The sequence below is a fragment of the Protopterus annectens genome, chromosome 4.part0 (genome assembly GCF_019279795.1).
Source record: "Protopterus annectens isolate FY-2018-M chromosome 4.part0, PAN1.0, whole genome shotgun sequence".
NCBI classification, from domain to species: Eukaryota; Metazoa; Chordata; order Ceratodontiformes; family Protopteridae; genus Protopterus; species Protopterus annectens.
The window spans coordinates 857,078,477-857,103,046 of NC_056733.1; the positions used below are offsets into that span (position 1 = coordinate 857,078,477).

At 42.2% G+C, this 24,570-nt stretch overlaps 1 protein-coding gene across 2 annotated transcripts in view; it reads left to right on the top strand.

Annotated features, from left to right (window-relative positions):
• Positions 1-24,570, top strand: part of LOC122799628 (guanylate-binding protein 1-like) — a 983,968-nt gene that overhangs the window by 899,717 nt on the left and 59,681 nt on the right. The window contains exon 9 of one of the 2 annotated variants that reach the window (XM_044068815.1): positions 5,466-5,565. The exons of the other annotated variant lie outside the window; for it this stretch is intronic. Coding sequence (XP_043924750.1) covers positions 5,466-5,565 — 100 coding nt within the window. The remainder of the gene's footprint in view (positions 1-5,465; positions 5,566-24,570) is intronic. 2 annotated transcript variants of the gene reach the window in all.

The window sequence follows — 24,570 nt, forward strand, 5'->3', positions numbered from 1 at the left end:
ATGATTATTCACTGTACACCACGCAGAAGAGAAGCAAATTTATCACAGCAGTCAGGTAATGTCAACAGGTAGGTGTGAGATTTATGCTGCTGCATCCATCTGTCTTCAGAATATTTTTTTCTGAAGGAACAAAGATTTTTTTGGTACAGGACAGGCTGATGAGGAAATGTAGAAGTTTGTCTAGCAAAGAGTGAGGCAGTAAGCAGAAGGGAGCTCTGCTTCTTATTCTTCTGGCAATAAATCTCATATAGAGACATTGCCAGTGAAACATTTTTCCACTGCAAACGCTTTATAAACTGAACAAAGCACAGGAGTTAACGAGAAGAACTAGGAGTACATTGTCCTTGAACCAGAGTCTCATGATTGGGCATACAGATGGTCAGGAGGAGGATCAACAATACTGAAATTAGTGAATAAATGAGTGACTATAAAATATGAATCACCTTTGTGAAATGTGGCTTTGCAAGAAAAAAATGGATGGGAAAAACAGGAGCGTTGCTGACTTTGTTAAACATGGGTGGACTGTAAAGCATGCACCACATTTTATGTCATTAATGTTTAGAAGTACATTAAAGGGAAACCTGTAACAAAAATTGTTATTATTATTATTTGTATAAAACATTTCTTGAAGTAAATTGCATGTTATATTGTAAATCAATTTTGTATAGTGTGTGTTTGGGAGAATTTTAAATATATGGTATATTTTTCATAAGTACTGTATATGTTAAATATATTAAAGTAAATGAGTACTTTTTTCTTAGTTTTAAGATATATGGGCTTTAGACTGTGACAAGATACTGAAGGCTGGACAAAACCAAGTTTAAGTTAATATAATGTGGATTGTTGGAGTGGGATGTAAAAGTGTACTGATTATATGTAGAATAAAGATAAACATTTCCCTTGTTTTACAAGGGTGGCTGTCTGGATTTATGTCTTTGGCTTGAATTATGGACATTTTTAAACATAAGACAAAAAATGTTAAGTTTTTTAAATTTGCAGAGTTATTAGCTTGTTTTTCCACAGCAAATGCTCTCAGTGGGAGACATGAAGTATACAGCCAGAGGCAATTGGCCTGGAGGAGTCTGTAAATTATGTTCTGAATGAAATGTACAAAAATTATTTCAAGCATAAGCAAAGTTGCTCGCTGTTTTTTTTTTTCAATTGCAGTCTGCAGGTGCAGGCAATTAATCTTGTGAGTTGTAAGCAGTCTTTTCTGAGACAAAATCAAAATGTAAAGACAGAGTGCAAGACGTTCAGTGAAAAATAACATCTGAAATTGTGGCAAGTGATTAAGAAATAGTAGCTTCCCCAGTACTGCATTTAACAGAAAAGTACACACTTTACAGTAAGGATAGGCCAGGGGGACCTAGAAGGGAAAAAAGTTGGTAGACTTCTGTAGAATTGTATGAAAATGTTTGATATGGAAGATGTTAATTCATTAGTAAGAAACAAGAGAAACTGTGCATATTATTCTTCAAGGTATAATTACTGGGCTAGGTGGGATACAGATTATACTTCACTGGAGCATGTTCATTTCAGTTAAAGCCTTGACACACATCCAGTAACTGTTTCAGATCATGTATTAACAAAAAGATAAAAACATAGGATAATGAAGTAAAAAATGAGACACGTGCGCTTTCCTACATAACTGTTAAAAAGACAGGAATTTAAGGAATGGCTAGTGGAAATTATTCAATAATTATTATAGAAGATAAAATTTATCCAGAAGGGATAACTAGAATGTGGTATAAAAAATTTGAATTTAAAAATAGGGTCAAAATTAAAGAGAAAGAGGTATGGATAAGAAGCAAAAGGAATTATTTAGAGGTGATAAAGACTGAACTATTGCATACTAAGGGGGAATCACAAAGAACAAAAAGGGTCAACTGCAGAGTGTTGAAGGTAAAATAAGGGGGAATTTGGATAATATTTAAGAGATTAGTGGTCTAATGACTAACTTCTTGTACCTGCTTGCAGTTTCTCCATGTAATGCAGTTGGCAATTAAAAAATACAACTTTGCAGATGCATGAAAAAACATTTGTAAATTTCACTCAGAACACACTGTACATCGTTTGCATAGTTAATTGCTTGCCCCAGTGGTTGTCTTGTCTACCTAATTGGCATATGAATGAAAACTACCATTGTTCATGCCTTTAATCATTTTGTCTTATTTTTCAAGCATATTTGCTTAAAAACTTGTCTATAGCTCAAACACAGAATATTAATCTCGATAGCCATTCCTGTAAAAATAAGGGAGATTATCATGTTAACACTACGTATAATATGATCAGTACACTTCCATACCCCCTACCCCAGCAGTCCAAGATTTAACTTGCTTCTCTGCAGCCTCTCTCATGCTGTCACATTGAAACGCCTGGGTACATTTTTTGCATTAATATTTTTAACATATCTTTGGCCCTCTTCAAAAGGAACCTTGATGATTGGATGGGAGAAAAGAAATTCACCCCAGGGATCACATCAGTCGCCCTGCTAGACAGGGGTCCAAGGAAGTAAATGGTGTGGAAAGAAATAGCCAGGGAATTCTTATGGCTAGGCTTGTATAGGCCCTAGGGCCGATAGCCTAGTACCAACCTATGAACCTATACAGCAATCACTAAAAGAATCCCCTAACTCACATTTAAAATACTCTGACTGCAGCTGATACCATATATATATATATATATATATATATATATATATATATATATATATATACTGTTTTATAAGAATAAAACTATTTTGCTTGCAGTTGTTTCTTCATTTCCTTTGGTGTTCTTCTAAACATTAATGACAAAGTACATTATACACTCTAATCTTCACCAACCAGTTTCACACATTCAGCAAAATTCCTGTCTTCATCAGATACATCTGGCAAAGTCACATTTCAGACCTGATTATATACCTAATGGGATTGAAGCTTTAATGTCTTCCATATATTTTTTTAATTTCACACTATTGCTTGTCATCTCCATCTCCCAACAGCAGTTTCTGGATTAAATCCAAAGTACTCCTGATTCTTCTGTTCATCTCTTATGATTTTTGTCTGTCACTCAAGCATCTTTCTTTGGAACAATGGAAATGTTTCACTTGCAAAGTCTCTTTGTGGGTTTTGTTATTGTCAGAGGACTGAGAAGCAGAATCCTGTTCTGCTTGCTAATTCATTCTTTGTTGGCTAAACTTGTTTCCTGCTTAGCCTATTCTGCATCCAAAATTGCCTTTGGTCTTCCAGGAAAAAATATTCTGAAAACAGCCAGGTACAACAGCTTGATACCTCTATTAAATTATCATACATTTTAATACGGTTCCCTTCTGCCATAATTTTGTTAAGAGCGACCTGTCAGCTGATATGATTGCACTAATCTAGATCTTGGCTGCTTTCTTGTGGCTTAGTGTGGAGCATGCACACAATATGTGTGTGTTCTCACTTAACAAATCCTGCTGTGGAACACCAGTCCAGTTGCTTATTTGTGCTTTCATAAAATTAGTACAGTCTGTTCCTTCCAGTTTCTCTGGTATAGCAGAAAATCTCAGGTTTTCTCTGTATGCTCTGTCTTCTGTTATTTTTTGAAATAGCTGTTCTTGAAAATCCTCATGCTCAGTCAGCCTTTTATTCATTTCATCCTCTGATTACAGCAGTTTTATCAGATCATCTAAATAACTATTAAAAGCTTCTTCTATTTTCCAGTCTTTTTTTGTATGACTGCATATATTCATTCAGTGTTCCACTCAATTTAAATATCTTTGAATACATTCAATTCATTTTTCCTATAAACTTCTGTAAGACATCTCTTATACCAAAGCTGAAATGTTAACTGCTTTTTGCTGAACAGCTGCAAGATTCTTCCCAATATTAATCTCGATAGCCATTCCTGTAAAAATAAGGGAGATTATCATGTTAATACTACGTATAATATGATCAGTGCACTTCCATATCCCCTACCCCAGCAGTCCAAGATTTAACTTGCTTCTCTCCAGTCTCTCTCACGCTGTCACATTGAAAAGCCCGGGTACATTTTTTGCTTTAATATATTTAACATATACAGCAATCACTAAAAAGAATCCCCTAACTCACATTTAAAATACTCTGACTGCAGTTTTCACTTCTTTTCCAGATGAATTTATGTTACTTTCTCCAAATCTCTTCTTTGTTGGCATCTTGACAGTATAACTACAAGCCAGCAAATGAATTTTATCAAATTTGATTACTTTAGGGACTATTTTCACAATTGTAGCTTTCTGCCTGGGTGATCACTAATAAATCTGTTATTCAGTGTACAGTCATCTTGAAAGTCACAGAGAATTTAGTTGTGGAGAGCTGGAGAATAGCTTAGGTTTATGGATTGATTGGGGGATTTAGGATTAGGAAGCAGAAGGGGACAGGACTGCCACCTTTTCCAGTACACAAACTGGGACATTTTTTGTAGAAATATGAGATTTTGTAGGACAAATCATACCCAATTTCAGTGCAAAAGAGATAACTTCACTGTTTTTCCAAAGTAATTATTTATTATTGTAGCATTTGAGTTGCTTATGCTGTTTTATATAACATTTAGGTGTTTCAGATACAAACTAACTGCTGTATGTAACTATTAAAAATAAGGAATATTTTTTGCCCAAAAATCTCAGGACATTTGCCTTTTTTTCTGCAGAACACAACAGCCCAAAAAGGACTGTGCTGCTCAAACAGGGACAGATGGTAACCCTAGAAGGGGAGTTTAGGGTTAAGAAGCAATTGGGGAATTTCAGTTTAGGGGGCAGGAGGAGAACTGCAGTTTAGAGAGCAGACGGGGAGTTCAAATTTATGGAGTTGTTATGGAATTTAGGCTTAAGGATCATGAGAGTATTGTAGGGTTAGAGAGCAATTTGGGAATTTAGGTTTAGGGACCAAGAAGGAATTTTAGGGTTACAGTTAGACCTCTGGGATGGCTATGCAATTTACTAAGGTTGGGTTGTAGTAGAACTATGAAATTTACTAGGATCAGGCTAGTAGAAGATAGACCAAGTGACATTCAGAGCAAGTCTACAAACTAATAGCTCGTGAACACTTGTAGTAGATCCAGTATGACATACCAAACTAGAAATATTTTTACCAAGGAGGAAAAAAGTATTTAAGTTTTGCATAGAGGTTTAAGACTATGTAGCTAGATTTTGGCTCTGAAACTGTTCCAGGTTTGATTCTTAGAGCCTCTGTTTGCCTAGAAGGTGATGCTCAGCAAATCAATTAACCAAACATTGTCCCTAGGTTGCCCCTTAAAAAGGTCTGTTTGTTCAGTGGTCTTACCTAGTTAACAAGCAATTTTCTGTGCCTTTACCAGTTTGCCTCAGACTAATTACTTCCCAGCCCACCTATGCAAAACAGAGTTAAACATGCAGAATCGTTATTAAAATTATATTTTATTATACTTAAAAACATACACACATTGAATGCTAGTCAGCCACTTATGCTCAATTTGTGTTCAAACAGGGAGAAAAAGTTTTACTGGAATTCAAGAAAAATAAGGCTGGTGAAGCAAACCGTTTGGCAATGAATGAATGTCTTTATTGGCAAACAAAAGAATTAGAAGGTAAGGTATTGTAGTATCAGAACAATTTCTAAATTTTTTTTGAAACCTTAACAATACCTATGTAAGGAACTGACATGGAACATAAACCAGAATATGCATTGTGGCCTTGTGGAATGTGAAACATAAATTGTGAACATATCACTCAGAAAAACAGAGTAAATTGCATTTCTGCTAATCCATGATTGGGACACACAGAGCACCTTGTTTAACTTCCCAAAGATCTGTCTTGGATGGTTGGCAGATTCTATAATCCAAATATATCACTGCCACCTTCCATCCTAACCTGAAGTTAAAGAAAAGGTGGGGAAATGCACTTGAAAATCTACTATACATTTGTATTATTCTAAGGAGTCAGCTGACTATGACTGGAATTTTTTAACATCTCATGTGTCAAAAGCATAGTTAGGGTGGGGTGAAGGGGGTACCCACTCTGAGTACAAAGTGTTAGGTAGCATGATCGAGAGATGACAACTGGTGGGGAAATACAGTAAGTGCACTCATTTCTGTTCATGTATTTCTTAATCCCAGTACAGAAAAGCTCTTCTTTTTTGCTCCACAATGTTGAGCTGAGGGGGTGGAGCAGAGGGGTGGGAAAGGGGTGGGGATTGGTGTTGGCTTGGAGAATCAGTCCCCTACAGCAGATCTTTTTTTTTGCTCTACAACTTAGAGGTGGGGGTGGGGGAGGGACGCCAGATCAGGGACTGGCACTGTGTACTAGACGAGCTAGCAACAGTTCTGTTATGCATACAAAGACATTTGCAAAGGTCCTTTTATCAATGCAAAATGGGAAACCATGTCTACGGGTACCTAACTGTGTTGGAACTCTAATGCGGTGGTATAAGCAGAAGAAGCAGCTGACATGAAAAGGGGTGTGTCATGCTTGGTGTAAGCACATTGGAGCTCCACTGCTTTTATTTGTGCTCCGCTAAGCATAGGTAAGCTAGGGGGTGTGTCTGAGGCTGCTTAGCAGTGCTTAGCTATTTCAAGAAATGCTGAGCTTGTTCATGTCCAGGGGAGGGCCCTTTCTGCTCAATATTGTTTACTTTAGCTATACTGGTTTGCACAGCATGCCATGGGGCTTAAAAGGGGTGGAAATGGGAAGAAAAAAAAAACAAGAAATAGCAGAATAAAGGCAATCAACTACAAATAATATAGCAGGCAGGTGGAATGCATCATAGTCAGCTAATCACACAGGCAGTATCTGCAACACATCAATATAAACTATGCAAACACCCTTCAGCCTGTTTTCCCACAAACTCTGCACCATTGTAGTACACAGTTGGGAATTTTAACTTACAAAATGTTAGGGGCTGCTGCTGCTTTGCTACATCTGTACATGCTACAGACTGAGGGTGGTGATGAGGATGATGCTGTCAACTGTCCCAGACCGAGGAGGACAAGTGTTCAGACCCAGTGTAACCTTTCAGGGGCTACATGAGCTGGAGGTAGTGAAGCACTACAGGGTGGACAGGGACATACTACAGCAACTCATTGAGCTGTGCCGGCCTTACCTCAGACCCAGAGCCAACAGGGAGGAACCCATCCCAGTTGAAACAAAGGTATGTGTAGCCTTAAGAATAGTAGCTACAGGTACTTTCCAAAGACCTAATGGGGACATCATGGGGGTCTCACAAGCATCTGCATCCAGGGTACTCCAGTTCCTGGATGTCATGTGAAGACATGCCATTCAGCACATATATTTCCTCAGGACCCCTGAGGAGATGACCAGCAATATGCATCTCTTCCACCATGTAGCAGACTACCCAGAGGTACTGGGTGCCATAGACTGCATGCACATCTGCATCAAAGCACCAACCAGTGAAGAGGGTAGAGTCTATGTAAACCGCAGGGGTTATCACTCCATCAACTGCCAGGTCATGTGCAATGCCCAGGGCATTATCATGAATGTGTGTGCTGGCAGCCCTGGTAGTTATCACGACTCCCACATTTAACATGCCTCACAGCTGTAGCAGGTATTTGCCAGGGGGAACATCCCATATGGCCATCTGGTGGGGGATGCTGGTTATGCATTGGAGCTGTGGATGATGACACCCATCAGAAATGCACATGCACACACACTGAAGAATGCCATAGTGAGGCACACGCACAAACCAGGATCATTGTAGAGCATGCGTTTGGGATGCTCAAGTCACAGTTCCACTACCTTGACATATCTGGTGGAGCCCTGCAGTACTCTTCAGCCACATGTGCACACATGTTCATAGTATATGCCGCACTACACAATATGATCCTGCAGAAACAGCTGTGGCAGGAACATCACAGGGAAGGGCCATATGGCCCCCCAGCATTGCCAAGGTCCCCACAGGCACAGCAGGACTTGGAGGAGGAACCCACTGAGCCTGCCCCTGTAGGCAGACAGATGTATGCCCAGGCCATGGCAAAGAGGCAACAAACAACACAAACACTGACACTGTAGGGACCCAGGGACTAACACCTCTCTCCAACTCGCACACACAGTAACATGGATGCAGCACACATCACACTACCTGTACCTTACCATGTATAGGCTGTATACTGCGTGCATCTGACAAAGTCAGCCCTCAAGCACTATCCTCACAACTGGCGCAGGCACAAGGTAAGTCAGTCTTTTTAATAATAAATGAATGGAGTAGTACATTGTGGTAGCATATCGATGGTATCACTGCATGCATGCAAGTGAATGGGGTGGCCTACTGGGATAGCAGCAGACAACCAACAGCTATGTGAGACAACAGGAAATGTCCACCCAATACTGGCTTCCCCAGAGTATGCAGTAGTCCCCTAGGTGACAAATCTCACTGCAGTATATGTGGGAGGCTAACTAACTAGGGGGTCATAGGTCACATGCATGGATGTCATTCTGGGGGTCCCATACTCACTCTTCAGTCTCACCCAGCAAGTCAGCCATGGAAAACTATAAAGAAATGTCTGGCAAAGGCCCACAAATGGGAATGTTTTCTGCAATTCATTAATTCCAATGCCCTGGACCAGCTCGTTCTTAGCCCCACTAGAGGTAGCAACATCCTTGACCTGGTCATTACTAACATGGGCAACCGCTGCTCTACACCAATAGTCAACTCCTCCCTGGTTAGATCCGTCGACAAACTAATCACCTTGGAAATCCACCCCCCCCCCCCAGAAAAGTAACCACCATGAAAAATTTCTCCATAGCTAACTTTGGGCTCCTAAAAACATAGATGGAAAACTTCATGGCACCCATGCAAATGGAGAATAGTTGCATGACCGCTGAATCATACACCAATGCACTGTACAAACATGTACACAAATGCATGGATCTCACCATACCCAACAAAACCAAGATACTCTCCTCCAAAAAAAGAAAGCCAATCTGGTGGTCCCCTACCATAAACAAACTCTACAAGGGTTGGGAGGGTGGCCTAATGGTTAAGGTGTTTGCCTTACAAACACAAGGTGCAGGGTTTGAGTCTCACAAGGGACAATTGGCTAGGCTTAAAATGGCTCGCAAAGGCAGTTAGCTTAGTACTAATCTATGAACCTATATATCTATGAACAGAAGGAGGAAACTGATGCGGAATAAGGTGAAGTCCCAAGACTGGAAAAACTACCTTATCAGCCTCAACAAAAAGTTGAGATCCCTCATCAAATCCTCTAAACCTAGCTATGAAAACAGAATTGCAGCAGATAGTAAATACAACCCAAGGCCTTCTATAGTTATGTAAAGGATCTCCATGGCAATACCCAGATTTGGTCCGAGCTACTGCACAGTGGTACCTCCTATACCAAGCCAACAGATATTGCCAATATACTGGCCGACAGATTCAGTGCCAACTTTACCCCCTCTCTCCCCAAAGGACCAATCACAATACTAGTAGATTGCCAGGCACCCAGTATTACTGCTGCACATGTTAAAACAGCACTGTCCAAGGCCAAGAATACAGCTTCTATGGGACCTGACAATATCCCTGGCTGTGTTCTACATGAACTACAGAGTGAATTGGCACATCACCAGTGTGCTCTGTTCAATCACAGCCTCACCTCAGGCTTTGTCCCTACCGAATGGCGCACTGCTTTGGTCATCCCTCTCCACAAAGGAGGAGTGACTACAGATCCTGGGAACTATCGCCCCATTAGCCTGATGAGTCTGATATGCAAAGCTATGGAACGCATCACCGTGGACCTACTAAGCAAGGATATAGGGAATCTCCAAACTCTAGATCACACACAGTTTAGTTTTGGGAAGGACACATCATGCCTGCTCAACTTGGTCGACTTCTTTGAGTCAGTCACCAGAGCTGTGGATGAAGGCAAGGTGGTTTATACAGCCTACCTTGATCTGGCCAAATCCTTTGATACCATTCCCCACTCAGGAATCATAGAAAAACCCACTAAGCTAGGCATCAACCCCTATATCACTAGGTGGGTTGCAAGCTGACTCACAGATAGAACCCACAGTGTGAAAGTAGCTGACTCCAAGTCAGACTGCCTACCAGTCATGAGTGGAGTCCCACAGGGTTTGTTCCTCGGTCTTCTCCTGTTTGGTATCTACTTCTCTGAAGTCCAGGCCAGCATGAAGGGACTCTGGCTGACAAAGTTCACAGATGATTGCAAGTTGGGAGCTATTATTAACTCCCCAAGTGATGTTGACATCCTACAGAAAGACCTCACTGAGTCCAACGGCTGGTGTCAGAACCATGGCCTTAAGCTCAATGCCAAAAAGTGTGTCATCATACCATTTGGGAAAAACATGGTTCCCATGAATTACCACATCGATGGTAGTCCACCGAACACAGAAGGTGTTATAAGAGATCTGGGAACACAGGTTGACAGCAATCTCTCTTTTGACCACCACTTTGCCACTGTGGTCAGAAAGTCCTTCTATGTGCCACATCTCATTACTAAGGGTTTTGCATCCAGGAAGAAAGAGGTCATTGTCTCCCTCTACTCTTCCCTCAGTATACCAATCATCGAGTACAATGCCCCATTTGGCATGTACCTCACTAGACACCTGCAACAACTGGAGAGGCCGCAAAACTACCTCACAAAGAGAATCCTAGGCCTTAAACACTTGTCCTCTATGGACAGACTCAAAAAACTCCAACTATTCTCTGTCTCATATCACCTACTTAGAGGCGATCTCTGCTTGACTTACAAAGCCATGTCTGAATCAGCTCTGTTAGAAATGCTACATCTAAAGAAATCCCAATCACTCTTCACCATACGCTTCAGAGACCTCAACCTCATTACCACAATCAACAGAACATGCTGGAGGGACAGGTTCATAACCCAGAGACTGCCCATGCTATGGAATAGACTTCCCATTAATATCAAACAGAACACCTCCCTGGCCCTCTTCACGAGAAATCTTGATGAGTGGATGGGAAATAGGAAATTCACCCCAGGGATCACTACAGTGGCTCTACTCGACAGAGGCACTGGGAACTAAGGTTGGGTGGCATAATGCCAGGGTAATCCTATGGGTTAGGCTTGTAAAGGCTCCAGGGCCATTAGCCTAGTACACACCTATGAACCTATGAAATATTCCCCTAGACTTACACAGTGATATCACAGCAGGTCTTGCAGTTGCATTAAGGCTCTGAAGGGTAAGAAGTCTAAAACCCAAATGTCTGCCATTACAATCTAACATGTGGTCTTTGGTGATATGCCTGTATTCTCCAAGACAGGCACAATAATACGCTAAATAGAGCCAAAATGTAAAACCAACATCAGCGCAGTCTGTGCATATGTGTACAGTTGACAAGTGTGCCCCCCCCCCAACACACTCCTGTTCCCATAGAAATGCAGTAACATTTATGTTTGTAGGGTAATAGCAGCAGAACACACATTTCCAGGGCTGTCCCAATCAACCTGATAACTTGCTGCATGTTCACAGTATGCAGGAGTCAATGAGCTATGTGTATGCATGGTTAATAATGTCAGGATGTGGCCAGCACTTACTCCTGGCTGTCGTGTATTACTGGCCTTGGTACAGTACTGTGGTTGACAGGGTCCATGTTCCAAGAACCACAGTGCCAACTATTTTGCATGTCAGCTACACCTATGGTAGGAGGTGTACACACTGTCTAGGCATTAATATACATTACTGCAGGAAAGCTGGACAGGTTATGGACAAGGGGCTACACATATGGACAGCACACAGCTTGGCGTAACCTACACAGTGCCTAGCATACCTCTCAACTGTACAGACTTTTTGCAGAATCTCCAGATGTTTTCATCATGTTTTTGGTATGATTATCAAGCAATTGTGTTTTTGTTTTTTGGCAAATCATTGGCAAATCACGAAAGACTAAAGTCAGAAAATAATGACAGATTGAAATTTCAGACTTCACATCCTTTAGCAAAACCTGTTATTGTATCACCTTTCTGGGTTTGTAAGGCCAATAGTTAAAAACGGTCCCTATATTTAGGCCTTTGTCCTCCAATTAGTTATGGCTTTGTCCAGATGTCTGGCTCCAAGAAGTTGAGAGGTACTTTGCCTAGTAGGACAGCAGGTACCTGAAGGTTATAAACGTCGTCTGCCACCTTACTGTGTCATCACTGACAACATGTCACTGGCCACCATCCATATCCCTGGAATGACAGGTTGTCATAGAAGGAGCACAAGTATGTCTTGTATATCTGTTCTGCTTGTCCTAACATTACATTCACCTACAAACTATTTGCAAAACAAGAAAGGGTCATGTCAATACATCAGTGGCAGACATTGGAAAAGCAGACATCATACCCATAAGAGAAAGCAAACTGGTCTCCCAACTGTCTATCTTTGGCAGAACAGTATTAACACCCTGTCCCCATGTGTGGGCCTTTGTCTGACTGTCATATATGGGCCTGTCTAGATGTCAGTCTGTGATGGTTTGACAGCTAAGCCAACATGTTGCCTCATAATAACATAGTAACACAAACCGTCTGAGGGCCACAGCAGATGTAGTGGTGCAATGATGGACAACCTGCTAAATAAGTACACTCAGAGGTGTGAAGTCCATAACCTTGTGTGCGATGTTATAGCAGTTACCCTGCTCACACCAGAATTACAAATACATAACAGCAGGCACTGTGGGCAAAGCCTGTGACTGGACTACAGAAGGACAAAGAGGCACACATAAAGGGAAGGAGAACCACTGCCCAGGCAAATGGAGAATGTGCACACCAGAACAAACTGCGCAGGAAAATAGGTGCCACACAGTATATGGAGTCAGTAAACATCACCTGCAAATACACAACACACACCCACGTAAGTGGAGGTCTGCAACAAAACAAAAACCCAAACAAAGGACACCTCAGAGGCCAAAAGACATGAGAACTCCACAAACCTGCACACCACAGACCATGCATAGTCCACACACCAGGGTTTTGCTAACACTAAGGCCTTACCATACAGCCAGCATTTTACTCATAGAAGACTCCACTGTAAGATACACAGATGTGCCTCTCACCAGGCAGGATAAGGAGAAAGTCACGGTTACTTGTTTGTCAGGTGCCATAATCTGCCATATTACACATGCACTCAAGTCACCCCACAACAGGTACAGGTATCAGTCTGGCCTGGTCCTTGGCAGTGTGAACAATGTCAGATGTACCTCCCTGGACTATAGATAGACAGACATGATTCAGCTTGGTGAATATGCGTCCTATGCAGGCATGTCCCCAGCCTTAAGCAGCATTCTGCCATCACCCAAACTGATGGTGCAATACAAACAGAAAATTATTGTCAGTAACACTTGGCTCATTTACTGCTATCATCCCAGGGGGATCCACTGCCTGGCAGCCTGGGAACATATGATCGACAGACCACGCTGCTTTGCTAGAGATGGCCTGCATCTGTCTCACTTGGCCTTCAGGCCTCTGGCAAAGGCCCTTACATCCAGCATAGTGCCTTTGTTGGGAAAGTCTTGGGGTCCATACTACCAACATAAAACACTCAACAAAACCCAAATTAAAGGCCATGCCACTAAACGCTAGGAGTCTAAACAGGAAACTGCACTCATTGCAAGCAGTCATAACCCTGGAAGATGGTGACATTTGAGCACTCACAGAAACCTGGCCCACAGCCATGGAGAGAAACCCATCCTTACCTGATCACTCATCCTATCACACAGCCAGACCCCAAAATGTGGGCAGCAAAGCCAAAGGAGGTGGAGTATGAAGATATATTATACAGGCACACACCTCCAGGCTGGTCAAACAGTCTGACACACACAAGACACTCCCAGTGCAGTCAACTGTTCACAAGACCCCTATGCAAATTATACATAGCTACAGGCCAAAATAGCTGACTCAGGACACCCAGCTCACATATCTGGCCCTCTACAAATCTGTCAAGAATCCACCCAGTACCCTGGTCCTGGTTGACTTATATTACCCAACCATTGATTGGAAATCAAAGTATGCCAGAACAGAAATGCACAGAGTTTCTCCCAACTTATCAGTGCTACATCTTTAGGACAGCCACTTGATACCCCCACAAGATGTGATGCCTATGTCAGGCTTGGCAGTAATCAACATGATTAACCACTGCAGCACCCCTTCAGTATCATCCTCCCTGGCATGATCCGACAGAAAAGCGGTCACGTGTCATATCAACATCTCTCCTGACCCACCTCTAGCCATGGTAAAAGGAAAATGTCCCACAAACTCATCACAACCACCAGAGGGATGGTATAAACAGATGAACAGCCCCCTACTCCACTACAGGAACAGGCATCAACTTCCAAATGTACACAAAACTACTATGCCAGCATATATAGAGAGATGCACAGAATCAGGAATACCTGACAGGACAACATCACTGTCTGCAAGGGAGAGTAAACCTGTCCACAAACATCTGTAATAAAGGATCTATATAACAAAAGGATAACATTGCTGTCCAGGACCGAGAAGGAGCAGGTACACAATTGGAAGTAATCACCCCTTAGCCTGAACAAACAAATTAGAGTACCACTGAAATCCACTAAAGGCAACTCCGAGTCCAACTTGCCCAGATCTAAGACAAACAATCATAAGGCCTTTCTCACATATGTCTGCATTCCCAAAGGAAGATCCCAGATCTGTGCAGAACTGGTGGTCAAGGACATCACATACACAAATGCTGTAGATAGAGCCAATCCACTGGCTGATATATTCAGTGGAAATGTCTCCCCTCTGCCCCCCTATCAGGAAAGCAGGACATCCCCAGTACCTTGAACACCCAACCACTGTCACTAGGGAACAGGGCATCAATGCCCTCTCAGAGTCAATAAGACAGCCTCTATGGGACCTGACTACATCTCAGGCTGCAACATACCTGAACCCAGGCATGAACTGGCAGCATCATTATGCACCCTACACACCCAAAGCCTGAGTACTGTCTTTGTCACAGCCGAGTGGCGGACAGCCATTGTCATCCCTTTACACTAAGGTGGAGTGTTCACCGATCCAGGAAATGAAAGACCCATCAGTCTAACTATCCTGATGTACAAGGCCATGCAATGGATTATCATGGATCTCATTAACAGGGACATTGGCAAAATCCAAATACATTACCCTACACTGTCTGCCACCCACAGGGGAGGTATGTCAGTGAACTCTGGATGACTTCCCTGAGGCAGCCAACAAAGGCATGGATGAGGGAAAGACGGTGCACTCCGGACACCTTAACCCGGCCAAAGCCTTACAAACTATTCCCCACTTGGCCATAGTACATGAATTCTGTCAACTAGGCAGCAATCCATATGTTAACAGATGGATGGCAAACTGGTTCATTGATAGAATCCACATAAGCCTAATAGGGGGAGCAAACTCAAACAGTACACCCATACTGAGTGGCATATCCCAGAAATTGGTCTGGGGCCACCTGGTATATGGGCTATACTTCCCTGAGGTGCAGACCATAAACGCAGGCCTATGGTTGACCATGTTGGCAGATGACTGCAAGCTGGGAACAGACATCAATATCCAAAGTTATGTGGATGTCCTACAACAGGGTCTCATCAAAAGAAATGCCTGATGCCAGAAACATCACCTCAAGCTGAATGGCTGCAGACGCATCAGCATCCCTATCGGGGAGACTGATGGCCCCACATAGTATCACATTAACAAAAATGTCCTACATACACTATCAGTAGAGAGGCATTTGGCCACCCAGGTTGATAGCAACCTGAAGTCTGAGCACCATGTTGCTTCTGTTGTACACAAAGCTTCATAGATTGGACAACTCAAATGTAAGGTTATCCCATCCAGGGGCAAAGAGGTAATAAGATCCATGTATGCTAACCTTATAAGGCCGATTATTTTGTTCAGTGCCCCCTTTGGCATGCACCTCACAAAGCACATGCAGCAGCTGGACAGACCACAGAGGTTCCTCACCGGGAGAATGCAGGACCACAAACACCTACCCTACACAGATAGGATAACAGCACTGCCCCTCTACTCAGTTCCATACAGACTCCGCAGAGGTGACCCCAGTCTGGCATATAAAGCAATCCAGACCCTGCCATGGTGGGACTGTTGCACATCTGGAAGTCAAGGCCCACTCGATCAATCTGTAGATGTAGCATCAACCTGGTCTATGATATCAATATGACTTGTTGGTGTGACAGATACATTTCCCACACACTCCCTCATCTGTGGAATACACATCAAGCTAAGTGCCTCATTACCCCTGGTGAAGTGCTCCCTGTATAAGTGCATGGGAAACAGAAAATACAGTCCTGTGATTCCACCTATGTCCCTGCTGGACAGGGGCTATGGGTACTAACATGTCTTAACATAGGCTGCAGTCTCATCTGCAAGGGTTATACAGGCTTCAGCCAATAGCCTACTAACCTCATATCAACCTACACACAAATGTCTGTCAGTGGTTCACCATATTACTCTGTACTGCTCTGCCACTGAAATAACTGGAAACCCTCAATGGGAGAATGCAGGACCACAAATACCTACCCTACACAGATAGGCTAACAGCACTGTTTCCTCTACTCAGTTCCATACAGACTCTGCAGAGGTGACCCTTGTCTGGCATACAAAGCAATCCAGGCCCTGCCATGGTGGGACTGTTGCACATCTGGAAGTCAAGGCCCACTTGATCAACCTGTAGATGTAGCATCAACCTGGTCTGTGATATCAGTAAGGCTTGTTTATGTGACAGATACATGTCCCACACACTCCCCCATCTGTAGAATGCACTCCCTGTTCACACCAAACCAAGTGCCTCAATACCCCTAGTGAAGTGCTCCCTGTATAAGTGCATGGGAAACAGAAAATACAGTCCTGTGATTCCACCTGTGTCCATGCTGGACACGGGCTCTGGATGATAACATCTCTTAACATGGGCTATACTCTCATCTGCAAGGGTTATAAGGGCTTCAGGTCCAATAGCCTATTAACCTCATATCAACCTATACACAAATGTCTGTCAGTGGTTCACCACATTACCCTGTACTGCTCTGCCACTGACATACCTGGAAATCACAGTGCTATGTGGAATATACCACACATATAATGGACATCTCTGCTCAGTAGAATGCACTCCGTACCCACACCCATACCTCTCAACCTCTTACAACAAGATATCTGGATAAGGTCATAAATAAAAGTGGGACAAAGCTTTTGCCCCCATGTATGCAAATTTGGCCATGGGCCTTTTTGAATCTGAATGTTTATATAGAAATTCTTTTTTTGTAAATATGTTATTAGATATTATAGGTTTATAGATGATTTAATTTTTCTTGTGCAGGATGGTGAGGCCTTTGTTGATAATTTCATCTCAGAATTGCATAACAATAGCTTTTCATTAGAATTTGATGGTCTTAATATGGGTGTTAATATTCCCTTCTTGGATGTTATGTTGAATATTAAAGATGGTAATAGACTAGAAACATCAGTTAATAGAAAATTTGATGAAGGTACCCAATATGTGCATGGTGAGAGTTGTCATCCCCCTCATACACTAGAAGCCTTACCTTATGGTGAAATATTGAGGGTCTCTAGATTATGTAATGTTGAACATATTCTCATGCGAGAATTAGATACAACTATTGGGATGTTTAAATGGAGAGGGTATAGTGATGAATTGGTTCAGAGAAGTTATGAGAAGTTGTTTAATATAGGTGTTAGAAAAATAAGAAATAATGCACATAAAATGTACATTTCAGCACCCAGCTTTGAAATCAATAAACAGTGTGAGGTTTTGTATTTTGTTACTACATATGGCAGCTTTAGTGCTGAATTGGTTAGGTTGGTTAAACATTATTGGGATTATTTTGTTTCACTTAATAATGTGGCTTTATGGTTAGATGTTAGGTTAGGATTTTCTTATAAAAGAGGAAGGAATATTCAAAACTTTTTGGTGAGTAGCAAATTTTCCTTGCCCTCTGTAAGTCCTGAATGTAATATACTACCTAGTGGTACCTTTAAGTGTGGCAAATGTAGAGCATGTAATTTTATAGTTAAAAGTTTTTCTCATATAAATAATGTTATTTTTAATACATGTAACCATTTTACTTGTAATTCTGAAGGTGTGATTTATGCACTTAGATGCCCATGTAATAAATTTTATATTGGGGAAACTAAAAGGGCATTTAAGTTCAGACTAATGGAACATGCTAGGGATATTATTAATAAGAAAGAGGAAAGCCCTGTGGCTATGCATTTTAAAAAATTTCATGATAGTAAAAACGAGGGGCTTCAAGGTACAATTTTGGAAAAAATAAGCTTGTCTTGTTTTAATACTTATAATATTAAATATTATTTGTTATCCAAGGAAGCCACTTACATTTTAAAATTTGATACTTTGTTCCCTCATGGGTTAAATGAAGAATTTAACTGGAGGGTGTTAATTTAATTGTTTTTATTTTTCTGGTTGTAATTAATTGTCTAATTAGCTTTTGATTAATATATATAGATTGTGTGTTTTGTAAGTTCTTTACTCCTTGAAGGCTAAGGCCGAGACGTCAGAGGAATAAAGTGTGTTTTACTTCATTTGTGGATTACTTTGCGGTTGTTTTTCCTTTTGCTGCTTGTTGCTACAAAAAGTGGGACAAAGGCCCAATGACAGGCACATGTTTTAAATATTGCTGTTACAAACTTAGAAAGTTGGCAGAATAACAGGTTTTGCATTAGCATGAATTGTCTGAAAGTTATGAAGTCTGAAACACAAATGTCTGTCAAAAAACTGTACAGTTGAGAGGTATGCCCACACCAGGATATGACTTTTCAGGTGAGAAGAATACCACACAAGCAGGAGATCCCCAGCCAGTATATCACCAAGGTGATGGACTGTTTACACAGCTTCATCAGTCAATCATCTGTAGCCACACCTCTCAACTGACTGGATTGGGCAGGAATGTTTATAGTCTGGCTCATAATATTGGTCTGTGCATCATACATCTTGTATTTCTCTGGTAAATCATTGTGATGATCTGAGGATTTCTGTCAGTAGTTAATGACACAATACATTTCGGTGTCAGACATCATATATGTCAGAAAATGTCTGCAAAAACAATCCCTGTAACTCTAGCAACTTCCTACATTAATAAGAGCAATAATTACAGTATTGCCCTATGTTTGGGCCATTGTCCCCCCATTTTGGCAGGCTGTCTCCAGATTTCTTGCACTAACAGGTTGAGAGCTATGGCTGTAGCACACAAACCCCCAGACCAGAGTACAACTATCTCTGGAATGGAGTCCCACTCTTACTACAGAAGGTCATACTGGGCATGCTCCTACACTTACAGAATTGTAGCCCATGTCAGAACCCACATTGGACTATATAACTGTATTGTGCATATATGTCTTTGCATACAGACACGTATGTACACCTTAACTGTCTCTACACACACACACCCATCAGACAGGATTACCCTCAGCTAGCTGTAGGTGGCCCATATGTGATATATCTGCATCTGCTGCATGTGATAGACAGACATATATATGGGCAACATACAGCAATATGTCAAGCATAGACACACATAGATATGGGGAAAAGAGAGACAGACAGTGATAGACAGAGAGATAGAGACAGACAGTGACAGACAGAGAGAGAGAGAGAGAGAGACACAGGGAGACACACACAAAGAGTGAGTCATGCACAGGGATACCCTGAATGGCATAGAGTGATATATTGCTGCGGACAGTTGCATAATGGTTGTAACCAGTCGCACATGCCAGCATCAAGATGAACTCCATTGTGTAATAGTACTGAGGTGGGGGTTGTAATATCACTTCACCTGCCTTGGTTTGCGTATGTGAGTGTCTGCAGGTTTAAGTATTAAGAGGCCTTTCCCACTCAATACACTTCCCATTGCCCTACTTTACAATATCTGCTGATGTTATTCAGCTTAGTAGTACTTTTGGACACTTGTCAGCCTTATAAGCTCTGTAGCACTTGTAAAAACTGCATAATATGATAGTACAAATAGCTAGATAGGTAGGGGTTCTAATCTCAGTCCTAGTAAGTGTGTGTTTGTAGGTGAAAGAAATTTAGGCTATTCTCACCCAGTACACTTCCTATTGCCCTACTTTAGTAGTCCTGTGGATGTCATTCACCTTAGAAGTACCTTTGCTCAGCTATCAGCCCTATAAGCTCTGTGGTACATGCAGTAACTATGTAACCATATAGTACAAATAACTAGATAGGCATAGGTTCTACTACCACTTCTGGCAAATGTTTTTGTGTGTGTGTGTGTGTGTGTGTGTGTGTGTGTGTGTGTGTGTGTGTGTGTGTGTGTGTGTGTGTGTGTATGTTTGTAGGATAAAGTATTTTGAGGACTTTCCCACCCACAACACTTCCCAGTGCCCTGCTTTACAAGGGCTGTTGATGTCATTCACCTTAGAAGTACCTTTGGATAATGGTCAGCCCTATAAGCTCTGAGGCACATGCAGTGTTGACATAACAGTATAGTACAAATAACTAAATAGGTAGGGGATCTACTATCCCTTCTGGCAAATGCATGTGGGTATATGTGTGTGTAAAGCTGTTTGTGTATGTTTGTAGGGTCAAGTATTTTGAGGCCCTTCCCACCCAATTCCCATTGCCATACTTTACAAGGGCTGTTGATGTAATTCACCTTAGAAGTACCTTGGGACACTCTTCAGCCCTCTAAGCACTTTGGCATGTGCAATAACTGTGTAATACTATAGTACAAATAATTAGGTAGGGGTTCTAATCTCAATGCGTACCACATAGGCGGTAGTCTACTTAACACCAAAAGTGTGATAAGAGACCTTGGGACACAGGTGGACAGTAGTCTCTCCTTTGATAATCACATTGTCACAGTAGTCAGGAAATCCTTCTACGTGGCACACCTCATCACAAAAGGTTTCTCATCCAGGAAAAAAGAGGTCACTGTTCCCTTCTACTCGTCACTCATTAGACTCATTATAGAGTACAACACCCCTTTTGGTATGTACCTCACAAGACATCTACAACAACTGGAAAGGCCACAGAAATACCTCACAAAGAGGATTACCAGCCTCAAACAGATGCCCTACGCAGACCATCTCAAAAAACTGTAGCTTTATTCCGTCGCATATTACCTACTCAGAGGCGATCTCTGCCTAACACACAAAACTATGTCAAACCCAGAGCTTTTGAACATGACCTAAACCTTGTCACCACAATAAACAGAACATGCTGGAGGGATAGATTCCTGTCCCAGAGACTTCCCATACTCTGGAACAAACTACTTATCTATATCAAACAAAGCTCCTCATTAGCACTCTTTAAGAAAAATCTTGATGATTGGATGGGAGATAGGAAATTCACCCTGGGGATTACTTTTGTGGCTCTGCTCGACAGTGGCACAAGAAAATAATTTTCTTGGGTGGCGAAAGCCAGGATACCTTTTGGCTGGGCTTATATAGGCCCTAGGGCCAATAGCCTAGTACCTACCTATGAACCTATGAACTATAGTAGTGTGTGTGAAGTATATCCCCTGTGGCTGTTGTGTGTGTAGGTTATACCATTTTAAGGCCTGTTGACCCCATTTCTTTAAAGAGCCTATTGATGGCATCTGCCGCACATGCACAATGTTAAACTATACAGTCCATACCAGTCATCTGTACAGATGTATATGGAATATCCAGATGTTTGCAACCTATATGTAGTCTGTGTCCTCTAACAATGGGCATTTATGTGATATCATTGCCAAATATGTCACAGTTACAGTAGTGACAGACATGCCAGTATCAGATATCGTACCTAACTGAAACATCATGTTAATGCAAAGTCTGTTACTCTATCACTTGTCCAGGTTTGTAGGAGCAATAGATGAAACCAGTCACTATTTCTGGTGGTGTATCCCACCATCCTTCAAGGCATTCCCAAGATTAATTGTTGTAAGAGGTAGTGGGTTATGTCCCAGGCATATAGTCTATCTGGAGCATGTAATATGTATGTAGCACTATAGTACATACAAGTGGATACATAGGGTTACTAATCTGTCTATTGACAACTGTGTTTGTGTTTCTGTATGCACATCCCCTGTGGCTGTCATTACTGTGTGTATGCTATGGCTATACCATTTTGTGTGCCTCTTCCACCCAATTAACTCTCCCATTGCCAACCTAGTTTCAGCCCCTATATATGTCATCCACCTTACAAGCACAGTTACACAGTTTCTAACAGAAAGGCACTGTGGTTCATGCAATGGTCAAATCACTGTGTATTGTACATAAATAGATAGGTAGGTCATCTAATCTGAGAAGTGTCAACTCTGCACATGTGTGTTTCAATGCATGCCCCCATGCAGCAGTCAGATGGCTCTACCATGTTAATGGTTTCTGAACCCACCATTGGCAATCCTAACAGCCCCTGAAATTGTCACCTACTTGAATAGTAGTATCAGACACTGCAACACTACATTACCTCTGTGGTATTTGTGTTATGTATCTAGCACTAACATTTGTAAGACTGGGCAGTTAGGGACTGTGCTCAGCCCTTCAACAGCTGCCCCATGTACAGGACTATGACTCTGTGTGCACTACCAGCACGAGAGGCCAGACTCACATATGAGATAGCAGACACACGTGCTGGTGATTGTCAGATTAGACTAACACAGGTTGACCTGTGTAAGGAATACATACCCCAAACCTTTCATACATAATACCATGCATACCCTCATCAACTGCATCAAGATTGAGAGGATGGGAAAGAAATGGCAGGGGCAACATGTGCTGATAGATGAATCTGTTGTGGTTAAAGTAATGGTTAAGCTTGTGAGGGATCTAGTGCCAGTACTCCAGTAACCTCCTCTATATGTATGAGCCTCTGGTACTACAGAACACCCAGGTGACATGTATGAAGGCTAGCTGGCTGTGTCAAGGGTAATTATGCAAGGTCACGCTGTCTGCCCCAGTTGTCACTCACACACTGTTGCATGCATGCACACCTGGTAAACATGTATATACACAGCTGTACCTTGGCTATGAAAAGGTCACTGTGTTTCCACTCTGCAGTACTCATCATTGCTAATGTCTGCAGGACCACAGCCTGCAGATGTACAGACACCTAGAACACAAACAGAATACAGTATGTGAGACTACAGTCAGTCAGCAGTATCTACAGCAATAATGCATCATGGCTAAAAAGGTAGATACACTTTGATGTGTACCCATAACTGTTGCAAGCAGACAGCACCTTACACAGAATTACATTACTTCACTGTACTATAGTCACCCTGTGCATCAGACCCATATTAGCACGTCCCTGCATTGATGGTATGGATAACAGGGATGTGGCACAGGTATCATCACATGCACAGGGTGTGGTGTGGATTTGCCAGAGGCCTAAGTTGGGCCATGCAGTTGACATCATGTGTGTATGTCTGGAGGGGAGGTGTACAACTGGGCCATGCAGAGGAGCTGTGTGTGTCTGGTGGTGACCTGCCTGTGATAGAGATGTGTGAGTGTTTGTATGCACACACTCAAGCCATGTGGTTGTCATAAACAGGGGTATGTTGACAGCCGTGGACCATACATGGCAGGATGTACAGTTCACTGTCTCCAGCCACGGGCATGAGACCTGGTTCTGCCAGGGGTCTCACTGGCACCACCAGGCCAAAGACCAGATGCAGTACTACTCCCCAATGGTGACTGCTTTCTGCTGGATCCGCGTCCCTGACAGGACTGGCCTGGACCATGTGCCCATGACATGATCCACCGTGGTATGGACAGCACCCTCCCTTCAGTATAGGTTCATAGGTTCATACTAGGCTATCTGCCCTGGGGCAATTATAAGCCTAGCCCGATTTTGTTTGGCTTACGCCACCCCTTGATTTGAGTATACTGTGCCCTTTTTAAGGTTTAGTTTGCTGTGCCTCTGTCTAATAGTGACACGGAAGTAATCCCCGGGACAAACCTACGATCCCCCATCCACTCATCAAGATTCTTCTTGAAGAGATTCAGTGAGGTGCTCTGCCTAACATGAATTGGAATTCTGTTCCAGAGCGAAGGGAGCCTCTGGGTTATGAATCTGTCCCTCCAGCAAGTCCTATTTATTTCAGTGCTGAGGTTCAAGTCCCTCGAGCATGTGGCTCTAAGGGATTTAGATTTACTGAGATGGAGCATGTCCATTAATTCTGGATTGGACATAGCTTTATATGTCAGGCATAGATCGCCTCGAAGTAGGGCGGTATGCAACTCAGTAGAGCTGGAGTTTTTTTAACCGAGCAGCATATGGCATCTGTTTGAGTCCCTTGATCCTGTTGGTGAGGTACTTTTGGGGTCTTTCTAATTGCTGCAGGTGTCGGGTAAGGTACATCCCAAAAGGGGCATTGTATTCTATGATGGGCCTGATCAGGGATAAATAAAGGGGCACGATTACCTCTCTTGATCTAGATGTGAATCCTTTCATGATGAGGTGGGCTATGTAAAAGGTCTTTCTAACCACTTTGGCAATGTGGTTATCAAAGGAGAGATTGCTATCAACTTGGGTCCCCAGATCCCTAATTACTTTCTCTGTACTTAATGGGTTACCGCCTATGTGGTAATTTGTGGGCACATTGTTTTTGCCAAAGGGTATGACCATGGCTC